The sequence below is a fragment of the Emydura macquarii genome, unplaced genomic scaffold, assembly GCF_026122565.2.
Source record: "Emydura macquarii macquarii isolate MOO-44397 ecotype Brisbane River unplaced genomic scaffold, CSIRO-AGI_Emac_v2 contig_629, whole genome shotgun sequence".
NCBI classification, from domain to species: domain Eukaryota; kingdom Metazoa; phylum Chordata; order Testudines; family Chelidae; genus Emydura; species Emydura macquarii.
In genome coordinates, this window is record NW_027130766.1 from 4,604,645 (window position 1) to 4,620,811 (window position 16,167).

Genomic DNA, 16,167 nt, shown 5'->3' on the forward strand with positions numbered 1-16,167 from the left:
CTCTCTGCTTTGCTGGCTGAGCTCGGGAAAAGCCTTTCTGTGCCTCAGTTTCCCCATCTATAATACAATGGGGTAACAATACAAACCCCTCTCGGGGGGGGGGGGGGGGGATAGGGGAGTCATGAGGCATCACTCCACCACATTGGCAAACTGCCCTGGGATCTTCCACCGCAAAGTGCTACGACAGGGGTGGGGAGGAAAGTTATTATTTATAATGATCATCTATCCAGGTTGCCATCAGGAGGGACACTACCTTGTTCTGGCAGCAGGGAAGCGCTGAGGCCTGGGGGTGGACAGAGGCAGGGAGCGGGGTCTGGCAGCTCGGAGCATCTGCTGTGGTCAAGACTGGGTGGTGGAGGAGGAGGATGCATCCTCACAGACCCTCCGCAGTGTCTGACTTGGGTTTCAGGTTAAATGTGAGACAGAGACAAAGAGCCTATTGGCCTAGCTACAATAAGCATGATTTATTTAGGAGAACATAAATCAGGCCGTGCCCGCGAAGAAAGGAGACCCAGCCATTAGCTGCTCCCTCCCCCACTACCCAGTCTTATCTGATACCTGATGGATGTCAGGATCCAGGCTACAAGCCCACAAATCACCAGCCTGCAGCTTAATGAAGACCCCATGCTTGGTGGCATTAAGTTTAAGGCGGAACATGCAGAGGAAGGTGCCTGGAACAAGCTCCTGCCATGGCGGAGACACAAAGGGGGGGCTTTGCCAGGGGCAAGTGGCCACAGGCTTAGCTGGATGTAATCTGTCTTTTCTTTCCTTCCTGGACACAGGCTCGGAGGGAAAGGTGGTTCTCCTGGGAGCTCCGAGGGCTGAGGCTTTGGCAGGAGGGTGCTGTCTCCTCCTAGTGGCTATTCAGGAGAAGGGATCACAGTCACCAGGAACGTAGCCGGGAAGGAAGGCTTGTAAACTGGGAAGGTTCGACAATGGGGTTTTTTTTTGTGTGTGTCACACAGACACGCCTGGCCCCTCTGCCTTTACTAACTGGATGGAGAATCCTGGAAATCCTTGTTGATCAACAGCCTCCAAGCCATTTTCTGAGGGTACCTGAAATTTCCACCTGATCTCTATACCCCGAACATGACGGAACGTATCATAGGCCTGGCCTACGCTTAACACTTAGTTATGTCACTACATCACTCAGGGCTATGAAAAATTCTGCACCCTGTGAGATGCAGTTAGGTCAACCTAATTCCCAGTGTGGACACAGCTAGGTCGATGGACGAATTCTTCCGTCAACCTTACTGCCTCTCGGAGAGGTGGATTAACTGGAAAAACCCTTCCATCGATGTAGGAAGCATCTACATTATGACACTACAGCAACACAGCTGCAGCACTGTAGTGGTGCCGCTGTAGCACAGGCAAACCTACAGGCACAATCGCTGTCAAAAGAGGCAGAGCTATCTCATAGTTAAAGACAAGGGGCTAGGAGTCAGGACTCCTGGACTCTGTTTCTAACTGTGGAAGGAAATGTGGGGTACCAATTAGGGTACAGACTCAGGACTCCAGGGTTCTACTCTTGGCTCTGCCACTGACTCCCTTTTTGACCCTCAGCAAGCCCCTTAACCTTCCTCTGAGCCTGGCTCCCCAGCATTAAAATTGGTGAAATAATATCTCTTTCAGAGGGCTGTCATGAGGCTGAATCAAGTCACACTTGTAGAGAAAGTTTACAGACCCAGATGAGTCTGGTTTCAGCCCAATCCTGTAATCTTCCCCTTGAACACACCATGTTTCTTCTTCAAAGGGTAGCCAGGTGGGTTTAACTTTAATTACACGGGCACCCTGGCTGCTCCAGCTGGTCTAGAACTACCAGTTCACCTCCCACGCCTCATTCTTTGCATTCCCCTGAGTCACCCACCACGCCAGCTGGCCTTGGACCCGGTCAGCACCAGCTACCCTCATGCTCCTCTGAGCCGAGCACAGGATCATGGGCTCTACCAACTGCTCTGCACTCCCCAGCCCCTTCCCTCTCAACCTTCCTGCCAACTTATTCTAGGGGCTTCCCTAGACACCCGCCCCGTGGCCCCTTCCCTGAAGCAGAGTGGAACCCGAGCCACCACGTTAACTGCCCAGCTGCTCTCGCAGTCAATCAACACAGGCCTCGCTGTGTCGCCCCATCACCGCCCGCTGTGCCAGTCATCTCATACCAAAATGGTACTTAAAGGTACAGGCCGTGGGATAATGGCTCTTTCTAGGGGCCCTCCTGCTCTAGAGACAGGTTAGAGAGGTTGGGGCATGGTCCTTTTGGGGACCCCCCTTGCCCAGCACAGATGTTATGGAGGAGGGTAGGGCATGGTCCTTTTGGGGACCCCCTGCATGGCAGAGAAGTTTAGAGGGGGGCATGGTCCTTTTGGGGACCCCCTGCATGGCAGAGAAGTTTAGAGGGTGGGGCATGGTCTTTTTGGGGACCCCCTGCCCACCAGAGAAGTTTAGAGGGGGGCATGGTCCTTTTGGGGACCCCCTGCCCAGCAGAGAAGTCTGGAGGGGGGCTGGGGCATGGCCCGTTGGGTTTGGGGGATCCCCTGCCCAGGAGCGAAGTGTGGAGTGGGAAGGGGGGCCGGAGCATGCCTCTTTGCCCACCAGACCGGCTGCGGAGGTTCAAACACACACAAGCGGCCTCCCACCAGGGGAAGCGAACAACCCATCCCGACCGCGAGCACAGGCACCAGCTCCTCCAACACGTGGGTGGGCGCCCGCGCCCGCGCCCGGCCTACAACTCCCAAGAAGCCGTGCGCCGAGCGGAGCGGGGGTCGAGGGGCCAATAGAGAGAGACTTTGCTCCGCGGGCGAAGCAGGGCGATGCCTGCCGGACGTTGTAGTCTAGCCAGCGGTGGCCGCACCAGGGAGGAGGCGGCCAGGGAACTACGCATCCCAGAGCGCTTTGGGCCTGCGGGAGCCAATGAGAGACGCGCATGTAGCGGGACTGCACGCAGGCGCAGTAAGGTGCGGTCAGGTGGCTGGAGCGTTTTCATGTGGAGGTCAGGGCGGCTGTGGCAGGAGGTGAGCGGTGGTGGGGGAGGGGGAAGCGGGTTGGCGGCGGGGGCGGGAGCGCTCGTTGCGGATCCGGAGAGGGAGGCCGGAGGGCCGAGGGTTAGAACCGAAGCGCGTGACGGGAGCTGGGGCCGGGAGCGGGGCCTCGTGGGTGGAGCGGGGCTGGAGGGTCTTGGCCGGGGGAGTTGGGAAGGAGGGAGCGCGAGGGTGGGGGTGGGGTGGGGGCGGGGCGAGGAGGATGGGGTGGGTGGGGATTTGGGGGGGCTGGGTGGGGAGGCGGGGCGGGGAGGATGTGGGGGCTGAGGGGGCGGGGTTTGGGGGGCGGGGCGGGGAGGATGGGTGGTGGGGTTTAGAGGGGGAGGATGGGTGTTGGGGTTTGGAGGGGCTGGGCGGGGTGGAGGACAAAGCAGTGGGGAGCCCTAGTGATGGTGTGTGTCTACAAAGAAGTGCTTTGAGGCGAGGAGGAGCGTTTCAGAGCCTTGGTCTGGTGGGGGGCATGGAGCAAAGTCTGGTCTTTGCAGGGTCTGACTGCTGGGAGTCTGGAGCCTGAGGATAAGGGAAGGGAGGCTCCACGGAGAGTCTAGTTTGAGGCGTTGGTCTATGGAAGGGGACTGGTGGGACGAGGGCATGCGGTGAGGGAGAGGGGAGCTCCAACTGGGCTTGAGGTGAGATCTGACTGGGAAGGGGGCCTGGGCTTGGGCCTGCAGCTGTTCCTGCTGTGATGAATGCTCTTTATGGGGATGGGAGTTATTTATTGCTTGCTTCTACCAAGAGATAGAAGAAAATCTAAGCTCCTTGAGTACTTTTTTAATGTGTTTATTGGATTTTTGCAGGTGTGATTCTGCAAGGAGGCTGCCGTTGGACTGAAAAATGGCTTCCAAACTGTTTGAGAGCATTGGCAAATTTGGTTTGGGATTAGCCATTGCAGGGGGAGTTGTCAACTCCGCTCTTTATAATGGTGAGGAGCAGAAGAGGCAGAGTTTTTCCAATTCTGCTGAAACATTCATCTTTACAACGTAGGGTGTAAAGCTAAAGCATCAGAGAATTTATACACCCATTTAATTCTGAAGTGTGGGTTGAAAGTAGTTTGGATGGTGCTGAAATAATCATTCTCTATTAATAATTAGTGAAACTGAGCTATTTATAAGAGGATATTGCCTTGGGATAGTTCTTAAGATCAGCTACTCTGAGGATTGGAAGAACTAATGAACTGGCCTTTCTGGCCTTCATTCTTGATTGCTCTGCTCCTTGTGTTGTCATTCACACCAGCACAAAATGGGTGTAAAACATTATCATTCTTAACTAGTATTTGACACCAGTGTAACTGACAACACAAGGTGCAGAACAATAGAGAATCAAATCCCCTGCCTAGAAAACTGTCTTTTATAGTGTTCTTGAAAGGAGCCTGGTCTAGTGATTGAAAGGAGGGGACTAGGAACCATGCGTTTTTTTTTATCCTTTGCTTTCCTACTGACTGGCTTGCTTGACTTTGGGCAAGTCACTTAACTTATTTATACCTCAGTTTCCCCATGTAAAATAAGAACACTTCATTAGCCCCCTGGAAGGTGGAGAGGCTTAACTAATGTTGATATGCCTGTGGTATATCCCATGTGAATGCTTTGGTAATGTACAAAGTATGATCAATGGTGATGGTTAAAGTTGTATTTGATATGCTGTCTTTTCTTCTCTAGTCGACGGAGGACACAGAGCCGTTATCTTTGACCGATTCCGTGGTGTTCAAGATGTGGTGGTAGGAGAAGGAACCCACTTTCTCATTCCTTGGGTACAGAAACCAATCATCTTTGACTGTCGTTCTCGCCCACGTAATGTTCCTGTCATCACTGGCAGCAAAGGTGAGTGTTCTGGGCAAGCGGCAGCTATGAGAACAACATTGGTGTCATTACCATAAGAGATCCGGGGTGTTGTCTACACTGCAGTTATACACCTATAGCTGGTCTATGCCAACTGACTTAGACTCGTGGTGCTGAAGCATTTGTAGACATACTCTTAGTCCCCATGTCAACTAGGGTTCAGTCCTGCAAGATGCTGACTGCCTTGCACTCCCCTTTAAGGTAATGGCAAAAGAAGGTTCTCAGCGCCTTGCAGGATAGTGCTGTTACGTAGCAAGGGCTTTAGTGACTTAAAGTTAAGGCCATGTGAGGTTGTAACTCATCAGAGTACCTCTTTGACCATACGTCTTGTCCCGTATTCTCATATTGCTTTTGGATGTCTTAGTAAGGTAAGCTAATGGAGATGGGATCTCTGGGACAAAATAGGGCTAAGTAGGCACGGTCAGAGGGCTGATAAGGCCTGATTTACATGGTCTTTGTCCTTACAGAAAATCATAATCAGGATGAGATTCTTGTCCTTTTGTGGTGTGGCAATCCCTTGGGTTCTGGGGTCAGTCTGGCATGTGGCCTCTGCCAGTCTGTTCTGTGATTGGTAGTGGTAAGGAACCCTTTCCTCAGGCCTCCAGGTTCTCCCTTAAAGACAGTTTCCCGATTTGTAGAGTAGGGAAAATAATTTCCAGCCTCAGATGTAAGACAAAGCTTAAATCGTGTTTGTAAGATGTTTTGAGACCCCCTGATGAGAGGGACAACAGAAGGACAAATAGGAGAGGTACTTGCCTACATATTCTTCAAGGGAGAGATCTGTACACATGTCCTTCCCTGTGTGGTTACCATGGAGAGAGAAGTGACATGATAGCCCTTGTCTCCCATGATTTGTCTAATTCATGCACCTGTCTCTGCAGATCTACAGAATGTGAACATCACACTGCGTATCTTGTTTAGACCAGTGGCCGCCCAGTTACCTCGAATTTTCACTAGCCTGGGAGAGGATTATGACGAGCGTGTGCTGCCGTCCATCACCACTGAGATCCTGAAATCTGTTGTGGTAAGGACCATGCAACGGCTTACGCCTGTTGTGCTGCTGTGATCTTTCCTGAGCAGCGAGAGACCTAATTTCACGTGGGTCATTCAGTGCTCCATACTAGAGATGCCCTCTCTCCTCTGCAAGCCTTCCTGCAGAGAATGAAGATGGTCATACCACTGTTTGCTTCTCTGCCATGCCACCTGTTCAGGATGAGTTGATAGTTGACTCAGTCTTTCAGGCATAATAGGGAGTGAGTTCATTTTAGTGCTCCTTGAAATGCTGAGTGGGACTAACAGTTATCTTCAGCCCCCTCTCCAGCCTTGAATCACTGTGGGACTTCCCAACCTCTCCAGCAAAGGGAGTTCCTCTTCCCACAGCTGGATGGACTTAAACTCATCCACTGAGCTCCTCGTTTTTTCCATGCTTCCCAATGGGGCTGCCAGATGACTTTAAAACACCTTCAGTACAGCACACGTGCAATCATGTAAGCTCTGCTGGGCACTCACTGCTGCAGTTCATGCTTCAGGAGTTGAGAGGAGCCTGTTTCATGCCAGGGAACAGGTAGCTTAACATTTCCTGGTCTTTGGGGTGGGGGCACAAGACTAATCTAGGGGCGGGGGGGGGTGGGCAGGGTCCAAGGAAAGCTGAATGAACCCCAATTTGCATGTACATTGCCCACCTGTGGTGTCAGGCACAGGCAGCTCCTTGAAAACTGCCCACCTTCCCTCTCTGCTCCCCCTGCTGGCTGTGAAAAAGCCTCAGGCAGCCCCCTCACTAACCTAGGCTTTTCTTCCCCAATCTTGTATCATTAAGTTGCAAAACCATACGGCCTGAGAGGTATGTAGCCTTCTGGAAAGTGGTGGGAGAGGACCATACAACAGAAATAGATTGTATAGGGAGAAAAAAGAAAGGGGTGTGTGAGCGGGGACAGGGACAGAGAAGGAACAACAAAGGATGGGAAGAATTGGAGGGAAAGGGGTCGTAGCAGCAGGAACTGCCCTGCTAGTGTAGGGTATGGTATATGGGGCACAAAAGATGCCCTTGACAATCAGTTGCAAGTAGGCTCCAACTGAAAAGGGCTGGAATTATCTTTCAGGCTGCAGCCCCCAAAACCTCCCTGTCCGTGGTGGGGTGGGGAAAGCCGGGTTGAGAAGCTCAAGATGTCATGAGCTTTCCTTTGTTAGAATCTGCCTGTTGTTTGTGCCTGTCTTTCCCCTCTCATGTCTGCTGCCTGTCCTGGCTTCAGGCTCGTTTTGATGCCGGAGAGCTGATCACGCAGAGAGAGCTGGTCTCCCGGCAAGTGAGTGAAGACCTCACCGAGCGAGCAGCTACCTTTGGCCTCATCCTAGATGATGTTTCCTTGGTAAGAGTTCTCTCCTTTTAGGGGTTTGCTCAGATAAGAGCAGTGAGCGTGTAGTGTAGTGGCTAGAGCAGGGGACTGAAGGTTGGGACTCGTGATTTTTATCCTAGAATCAGGAGGAATTGGTGCGGTGGGTATGTCTACACTGCAATAAAAAACCCGTGGTTGGCCTGATTCAGCTGACTTGGGTTGTGGGGCTATAAAAATTGCAGTGTAGCTGTTTGGGCTCAGGCTGGAGCCTGGGTTTTGAGACCCCACACGGGGGAAGAGTCTCAAAGCCCGAACATCTACACTGTTATTTTTAGCCCAAAGCCCATGAGCCTGCGTCAGCAGACCTGGGCTCTGAAGTTTAATGCCACGGGTTTTTTTATCGCCGTATAGACATACCTTTATTGGCTAGGGCAGAGCGCTGGTACTTAAGGTTATTGGTTTTGTTCCTGGCAGATCTATTATTGACTTACTGTGACCTTGAGCAAATCCTTAAGCACCTGGTCCTGATGGGCTGGCTGATGTCTGTGGCTCAGTTTACAAACTGTTTTGAGGCTCTGGTTGAAGGCCCTATACGTGCGTAAGGGGATCTTTCACCAGGGTTTCTGAATGTCTGGAGAAGGGCAAGCTACAGTACCCTGAGCGCCCAGTAAAAAACCCCAAACCTTGTTTGGCATTTTTCCCTTTCGTTTTCTGTCAATAATTAATTCCTCCTCCTGGCTACACAGTGTTCTGAGACCATCTTTGGTGTGAGCTCTGCTCTAGCGCTTCTTGTAATTGAAATCCTCTGTTAGCTGGCCCTTTATTACACGCAAGGCTCTGCTTCCTGGGATTTCCCTAAAATAGCCTATCAGAGCAAGTCCTGGACTTGGCTTTGGACATGCAAGATGTGTTCCTTAGAAAAACTCTCTCGTGGTAAGGTGAGAGATGGCTGCCTGTCCCAGTATTTCCCTACTGGAAATGAGTATTGGTTCTTTCTGCCTGATGGTGCTGCCTTCTGAACATGCTGCCGAGGGAGGCTCACCTTTCCCCTGTTGCATCTTGGTAGGGTGCAGCTGTTCAAACAGTCTGTGCTGAGAATACAAGTACAAAGAATTGAGCGGGAAAGGTCAATTTCAAGATGGCTTAACCTAGCCAGCTACCTTGCTCAGTAGGTTGAAGGCAAGTGAGCAAGCTCCCCCTACTGGCTGCATTAGGAAGTTACAACAGGACTGGAGGCTAGTGTAATGTTTCTTTGAATCTAAAGCCTATGGTGGGATGATTGTGTTATCCACATCTTTTCTGGCTATAGGTGGTTTTACTTAATAAATGCTTTACAGCCCTGTTCTTCCCCTTCTACTTTCCCATTAAAGTCACAACAGAAACCAGGTGAAGATAGAAACGGTGTCAAACCTGATAGAAAAGGCTGCTGCTTCATTGAAGTCAGTGGAGCTATGCCTGTTTACATCAGATCTGAGTTCAGCTCGTGGAGTCTCTGAGTGAGATGCACGATGGGGAACTGTAGAACATGGTGTGTCTCGCTGCCTTGTTCTAGTGGATCAAATAAGATCTGTGAACAATAGGCCCTTCTTCCTCTTCTCCAGCTTCAGTGATACAGGCAGGTTTCCTTCGTCTCAGATGATGAGTGGTTCCTAGCAGCAGCAGAACTGCCCTACTGGGTACACTCATCTTGCTTGGTTTTTTTTCCCCCCCTTTAGACACATCTGACTTTTGGGAAGGAGTTCACAGAGGCAGTAGAATTGAAGCAGGTGGCCCAGCAGGAAGCAGAGCGAGCCAGATTTGTAGTGGAAAAGGTGAGTGCCTGTGCCCGTGGGAGATGTCAGCCTGGTGACCGACTCCAGTGTCATCCAGTTCCTACCCCGTTCATCTGTCCACTGTTCTGAAGGACTTAATGCTCTGACCAGGAAAGCACACCACAGAACGGACAAGCTCAATCTGTTCTTAATAGTCGTTCTCCAAAGCTGCACTGTTAGTGGCTGAGGTCTAAAGTGTTGAATCTTAAATCAGGTGTGGTGTTTTTACCAAACCTCCTGAATAGCAGTGTTCTCTGGAGGTTTTTTAAAGGAGGGAGTGCCATCTCTTGCACGAGCTGAGGTGTGAGATTCAGGGCACTCTGATTGTTTGACTTGCTGTACCTTTGAAACAGTCAGTGAAGCTCTCCACGTGCCACTCTGGAGAATGGGTGTAGTATCTGCTTCAGGTGGGTGCTGTGTGGCTTAATTGTTTACATTGTACTTGGAGAGCCTCGGCTGATCTGAGTGCAAAGCATCATGTTTCAATAGAAAATAGTCTTGTTTAAAAACTCCTGGGCACTGCTGGAAATACAAGGGCCTCCTGCTGACACATGCAAGTGACATGCTGAAAATGAAAGGGACTAGAAACAAAGGGAAACTGACTGTTACAGTTGTAAGAAGGTAATGAAGCAAGTCCGTGAACCTTTACCTAGAATCTTTTAACTTGCCTGTACCCCTCCTTTCTTGTCAGTTAGTGGCCTGGCTGAGTTCCCCTGTTAAGGCTGTGGTATGGGAGTGGTTGAAGAAGGGAAGTTCAGGTCTTAAATCACCAAGGATAGCAGCTGCATTCTCCTCTGGCTTCGCATGGTCTTCCTTGCTCCTATTCCTACCCTACATGCCCATTCTTCTTTGCTCCCCTTGCAGGCTGAGCAGCAGAAGAAAGCAGCCGTCATTAGTGCTGAGGGGGACTCGATAGCAGCTGAGCTGGTCGCCACCTCGCTGACCTCAGCAGGTGATGGCCTGATCGAGCTCCGCAAGCTGGAGGCAGCTGAAGACATTGCTTACCAGCTGTCACGGTCCCGCAACATCACCTATCTGCCGTCAGGACAGTCGGTGCTGCTCCAGCTACCCCAGTGAACGTGGCTTTGCAGCCAGTTGTTACCTAATCACTTCTAAATAACAGATGAGCCCTTACACAAAAAAATCACTGACATTTCCTGATTGGGTAAAGCAAAGGAAACAAAATTAAATGCATCCTCAATTGAGTCCTTAATCTCCTAACGCTGAGCTCTTTGACAAGAGTACTGAATTTCTCCGATGGCCTTGTACACTCAGAGCAGAAGCTGCAATGGCCAGTAAACTAGATTGGAAAAGAAATGCCCCTTTTCAGGCAGCTTGAGAATGTGGGACAGAGTGGGGTGGGGTGAATGTCTTCTGCTCACTTCTTGGATGAATTTGTAGTAGCTGAAGCTGTTGACCATAGAAATTCTGTACCCATGAGATTTCAGTCATGCTTCACACAGCACGGTCAATATAGGCAGTGGCATGCATGCCCTGGACTACCACTATTTGTCCCTGCTGCCATACAAAGGGAATGGGAGTGCCAAGGGCCTTTTTCCTAGGTCAACCCAGTGTTTTACAGGGGTCGGCTGAGCTAAGAGGACTCCTCTGTCAGCTAAGCAGCTCTGTTCTGATTGACTTTCTGAACTGTGGCATTGTAGGCAGGAGGTGTCGCCCTTATGGCATGCGTCTGGGGGTGTCAGGGCACCCGAGTTCCACCCTTCGCCCCCCAAAAGATAGAATTTTCCTATGTAGAAATGAATCTATTTCTAATATACAGGAAACATTCCTCCTGTGCAGACTGAAATAGGTCCATCTCCCTCTCGTACACAAGGTTGGGTCTCACTAAGGTTGGTAAATGTGGTTGTGTTCGTGTCTACTCTAGAAAAAGATCTGACTTAATGTTCTGTGGTTCAGTCAGTCTGATCTGCCAAGTATTATTTGCTGCAATATCACTGCTGCATTTTTATTTAGGGAAGCTGAATTACAAGGATGTGAAAGACAAAATTATATAACCCAGCCTTCAATAAATGAAACCAATGCTCTGCCCAGCTCTGTCACGTTTCAATTTCTTTTTAAAATGAAGGTCTGAAAAAAGGTGCTTCTTGCTGTTGCTATTTCAGGTCACAAAGCAAAAGCCACAGCAGCAAGATTCAATCTGGCTCAAAAGAGGGGTGCGGCTTGAGCAAAATTACCAAGCATCGGGTGGGGCTTTAACAGCTTGGTTTTGGTTCAATAAAACTTGGCTTGAGCAATGGGGCTTTTGAATTAAAACTTGATCCCACCATCTTCAGCTAGAAAATACTCAACTTCATGGGTCGGTTGCTGGGCTTCCTGCTCCCACTTAGTGTGAGACTCAAAATGCCCAGTCCTCTTTCTGCTGAGGAAAGATCTTTCAGTGACGAGGTGCCTGAGCTTTCAAAGTATTTTAAATGTCTGAGCAGGGAAGTATATAATTCCCCAATAACTTCCAGACCCATTTCCCCTCCACTGCTCTCATTCCTCAGTTCTGAGTTTTATTGCTTTAGACTGTTTTAAGGAAGCTTCCATTTTTCTCCCAAGGCTCTCTTTAAAATCCTTAGTGTTTCCTGCATTTCTCTAGATTAAATTTCATGCACCAGGTGCTGGGCTCAGAAGAGTGGATCTAAAAATCCCCTTTTCAGCTTCTGTTGTTCTGTGTTGTTACTTCCTCCAGTTTCATGTTTTCAGCCGAGTGTAATGTTTCCTGCTGCTTTCGCAGTTAGCCTGGCTGGAGGAGATGATTGAAGGCCCAAATGGTGGCCTCTGGGCCTTATTACCTACTCACTATTTCCTCCTCCTTTGGATGTAATTCTTTTCACAAATGTTCTCTAACTGTTAACTGCCCTGTTACCCTTGCTCTGACTGCCTCTGGTTTTAACCCAGAGCTGCTAATAGAGCGAGATTTTCAATGCTCCTCTTGAAAGCTGTATTTGTCCATCACGTGCAGGGAGAATCTCCTGTGCCTATGGTAGTTTCCCAGATTGGTAGAACATACGGCATCAGGTCCCCTGGCCAAGCTCCAGCAGTGGGGCAATGACCCCAAAATCAGGACCGGAAAAAAACTGCAATACAGGAGACTTGAAATGACGGGGGAGGAGGGAGCAAGGGGAGGTAAGTGGGTGGCTTGAGGGGGTCAGGGTTGGATACAGGGCCTGGCCGCTGATAGATACAGCTGAGCTCAGTCAAAGCAGCAACAAAGGCATCAGCATTTTAGGGGCTACGCCAACCAAGGGTGGAGCCACCAGACCAATTCTCTGTGTACAGTGGCACATGTCACCACAAACCACCACCACAATTAGCAGCCTCAGTGGAGAACTTAAGGCTTCAATGGAGCCAAAGACTGATCTCCCCGCCGGGGGTTGGAATTCCATAACCAAGGTCGAGATGCTGGTAGGGCAGCCTGGAGGAAACATTGCACTGCCACGACCCGTTCTGTACTTGTCCTGGTGGGTTAATAGAGGGCTTCCGGCTCAGGCAGCATCAAGCCAGCAACTCTCAACTTTTTTTTTTTTTTAAATCAGCACCCCCACGTCCTCCTGAAGAATGTGGGTTCATCTTGTTATCCCCTCATCCTGTTGGTGCAGCATTTATCATGCAAATAAACACTGAAAGGGAAACAGCTCCGAGGACAAAGCTGCACTGAAGGTCAAACAAATGACAGGTAGAGACCTGTGCATCTTGTGCTCTTTGGTGCAAGGAAGGTTATTTTGTTACCAGTGCATGCTGATGAGTTCTAGAGGGGTAGCCATTAAGGTGACACAGGACTCTGGCTGTTTTGGTACCAATGGTTAAAACACTATTTCTTACTCCCCTTTCTATCAACACCCTCCTCCAGCTACTGTGGAGCCCTATGTGACACCCCCCCCCCGGGCTTAATTTGGCTTGAGTTGGCCTCTCCATCAGCTAAGTGTCCGCCTCACATCAGTGCATGTGTTCAGTGAACTTTGGAGGGGACTCCACGGGACAGGTCACTCACTAAAAATATACTAGAAACAAGAAAAGGAAGTCGATCAACAAAATGCCCAGGCCAGAATCTGTCTGGTTTATTGTTCCCTCCTGACATAAAAAAAATAAATAAAGTCCCTCTGTTTCCAAAATCTGCCTGTAGCGACCTGCCCCACTGATAGATACCGAGAGCAGTGTCGTGTTCAGACAAAGTCTTTGGCTTTTCCAGTTTCTCACAGGTATTTGTGAAGATGCTGGCTCAGGCACTGAAAGGCAGGGGGGCTGTTTCTCCAGATGGGAAATGAGGGCGGTAGCCTCCAGCTACGACAGGCCACTTCATTCACTGAGAAGCAGAGAGAGATGCAAAGAGAACAATACAGTTTTTCCACAGATCTGCATTGTGAGGGGGGCGGGAAGGAGGGGTGAGCAAGCAGCCATGAAAGGGCCTTGTCCTTGTATCACCGCCAGATGGCAGCAAGAAATCTGCTGAGCAGCCCAGAACTTGTGGCCTGGAAAGGAAAAGGGTGTTTCTCTTGAAATCAGGGCAGGTGAGTAAACAGGTCATGGTACCCTGGGAGGAGAAAGGCTCTTCCAGCACGGAGCAGACCTTGACGAGGGCAAAGACAATACTGAGAAAGTGCTGGGCCAGCACTAAACATGCAAACCACTGGTGTGAAATCTGTCAGACATTCATGGGCAAACAAACTTTGGGCGCTCAGCTCCCTGTTTAACCCCTTCTATGCCAGGTAATCCTATTACACCTGTGCTCCCAAACGCCTTTTTATGGCAGGCTTTTCCAAACCAATCTCCCATGCTCAGTTCACTGGTTTACTGCTACTAGACTAAGGCATCTCATTCAAGCTGTGGTGCCCTTTTCCCTGTTTAACACGTTTCGTGCCCCGCTTGCTGTAGCTACACTGGTATCTTTGATTACATCTACACCGCATAGTGTAGCTGTGCCCAGGCACCTGCACACAAAACTTGTGCTTGCTAAGTGCTCCAGCGAGCATGCATGTTGCATTGGTACCCACACCCCTCCCCCTGTGGCTGTATCTAACCTGGAAGTGAATTGACTCCTGTCTGAGGCTTGATCTCCTGAGACATATTGCAGAGTTCTCAGCACCTCACTAGCAGGTGCCAGTCTAGGGTTCGTTTAATATGTATTGTGGGAGAACCTGTCTGTCCTCCCTGTGTGGAACTGTTCTCAGCTCTCCAGCATATTCCTTCACTCCATCAATAAACAGCTCCTTGTTTAATCCTGCTTGCCCCTGCCAATTTCCATGCCCAAGATGGCAGCAGTCTCTGTGCACCTCTGATTCTAGAGAGAGAGTATTTCTCATAGAGAAATCCACCACTATTTTCGATGATGGCAGTTTGTTCACAAAAGCTATTGCACACCTCATACTGAGTGGTGACTCCAGCTGCAGGAATTTTCTTGCACCCAGTGCCCAGAAGCAAATCCAGCTGCAAGGTTTTTGCCCCGATGGTGAATCCACAAGCAGAAAGAAATAGCAGAAAGTGTGTGGTTCTTGCACGTCCAACACTACACCTCTCACTACACAGGATACTGCTGCTTGGAATCCAGTTGGGAACTTCTCACAGCTGCTCCATAGGGGATAAAAATGATCAAACCAAGAGCGGAAGAGGAGGAATTTTAACCTGTGCAGGGATTACATCCCTCCTGTTGTGCTGGAGTCTGACTGCCTACAGATACTAATGAAGTTACATTAATTTAAAGGAGGCAGGAGGACCTATGCTCTCATATATTTGTTCTGTTCTGCACAATTTGTTTAAGTGAATTTAATGCTGATAAAAGGTGCTAGCCCGGCACCCTTTAAGACCAAGGCCCTGTATTTATTTATCCACAGAACAAGAAGAGCACTGCATGCTTACCCCCTTCATTTCACCACCAACGTATCTCAACCCTCAGCTAGAGGCTCCATGTCTTGGGCCAACAGAGACCTCAAATGTGAGACAACTGGGGGCAAATGTACTGGTGCTTTTCCAAGTAGGAACTAGATGGAGAACGGCCAAACTCATTTCACAGATGCTGCCCGTGAACAATCAGCTGGGCACCAGCGTCAGTCACTGCTGACTTACGACGGGTGAGATCTCAGCCAGAGGCGCCATCTCTTCTCTCCCTTGTGTTAAGTGTCCCCAGATGATTTGATGGTTGAGGTTTTTCATATGCAGGCAGATTTCAACCCACATCTTTATAATTCCTGTAGTGTTAATTTGCATAGCTGTGCTCTAAACTCTCAAAGGCTCACTTCTCACTCAGAACAACCAAACAGGCTTTTGTTCAACACAAACAAACAGGAAACTGCCTGATTTCCTCTCTGCTTCACTCCCCCCCCCCTTTTTCTTTTTCTTAAATAGATAACCAGTTCACCTGATTTGTGAAAAGAAGCCCATGAGTAACCACACAGCCAGGCATCATCAGAGCGGTTGCAACTCAGAGCTTAGCCGTTAAACAGAAAATACACATCCTCTCCATTGCAACAGCTGCCACCAACGTTCCAGAGCCGAACTCTATACAGGTAAGGGAGTGTCCTGGGTTTGCCGTACCATATATTATAGAGCACAGCTGGAGGGGACGTTTTATAGCCATTAGGGCTGGAGACTGGCAGGCGAGACGTAGGGTCTGGTTCACCGTCGCCTTGCACCTGGAGCAAATGTACACAGCCATATAAAATGTTGCAGAGAGCGAGAAATACGCTGCACTGGAGAAGTGGGGGAGAAGGGAGTGAGCAAAGCTCCAAGCCGATCTGTAACCAAATCTAACATGGAGGTGGCTAGATCTGAAGATTTTAAATTCTTGGGGCCAATTGTGAGTAGTTACACTAGTGTCAATCTGGATTAACTCCACTGACATCTGGCCCAGACTCCATCGACACAACAGGCCCTGCTGCACCTGTTTCATATCAGCATAACTCTACTGAGGTCAATGCAGCTACTCCTGATTTACGGCAGGGAAAACAAAACTCAGGAGTATCGGCCTTACCGAGTGACCACATCTGTGCCTCAGTTTCCCAATCTGTAAAACGGAGGATAGCTATACAGTCATCCTGTGGAACTCTTTGCCAGAGGGTGTGGTGAAGGCCAAGACTATAACAGGGTTAAAAAAAGAACTAGGTAAGTTCATGGAGGATAGGTCCATCAATTGCTATTAGCCAGGATGGGCAGG

At 49.7% G+C, this 16,167-nt stretch overlaps 1 protein-coding gene across 1 annotated transcript; it reads left to right on the top strand.

Moving 5' to 3' along the window:
* Nucleotides 1-2,915: 2,915 nt before the first annotated feature.
* PHB1 (prohibitin 1) lies at nt 2,916-11,448 on the top strand. Its single transcript, XM_067541098.1, has 7 exons — nt 2,916-3,008; nt 3,833-3,957; nt 4,691-4,852; nt 5,752-5,894; nt 7,120-7,236; nt 8,919-9,014; nt 9,879-11,448. The coding sequence occupies exons 2-7, from the start codon at nt 3,870-3,872 to the stop codon at nt 10,089-10,091; spliced, it is 819 nt and encodes a 272-aa protein (XP_067397199.1). The 5' UTR covers nt 2,916-3,008; nt 3,833-3,869; the 3' UTR covers nt 10,092-11,448.
* Nucleotides 11,449-16,167: the final 4,719 nt, after the last annotated feature.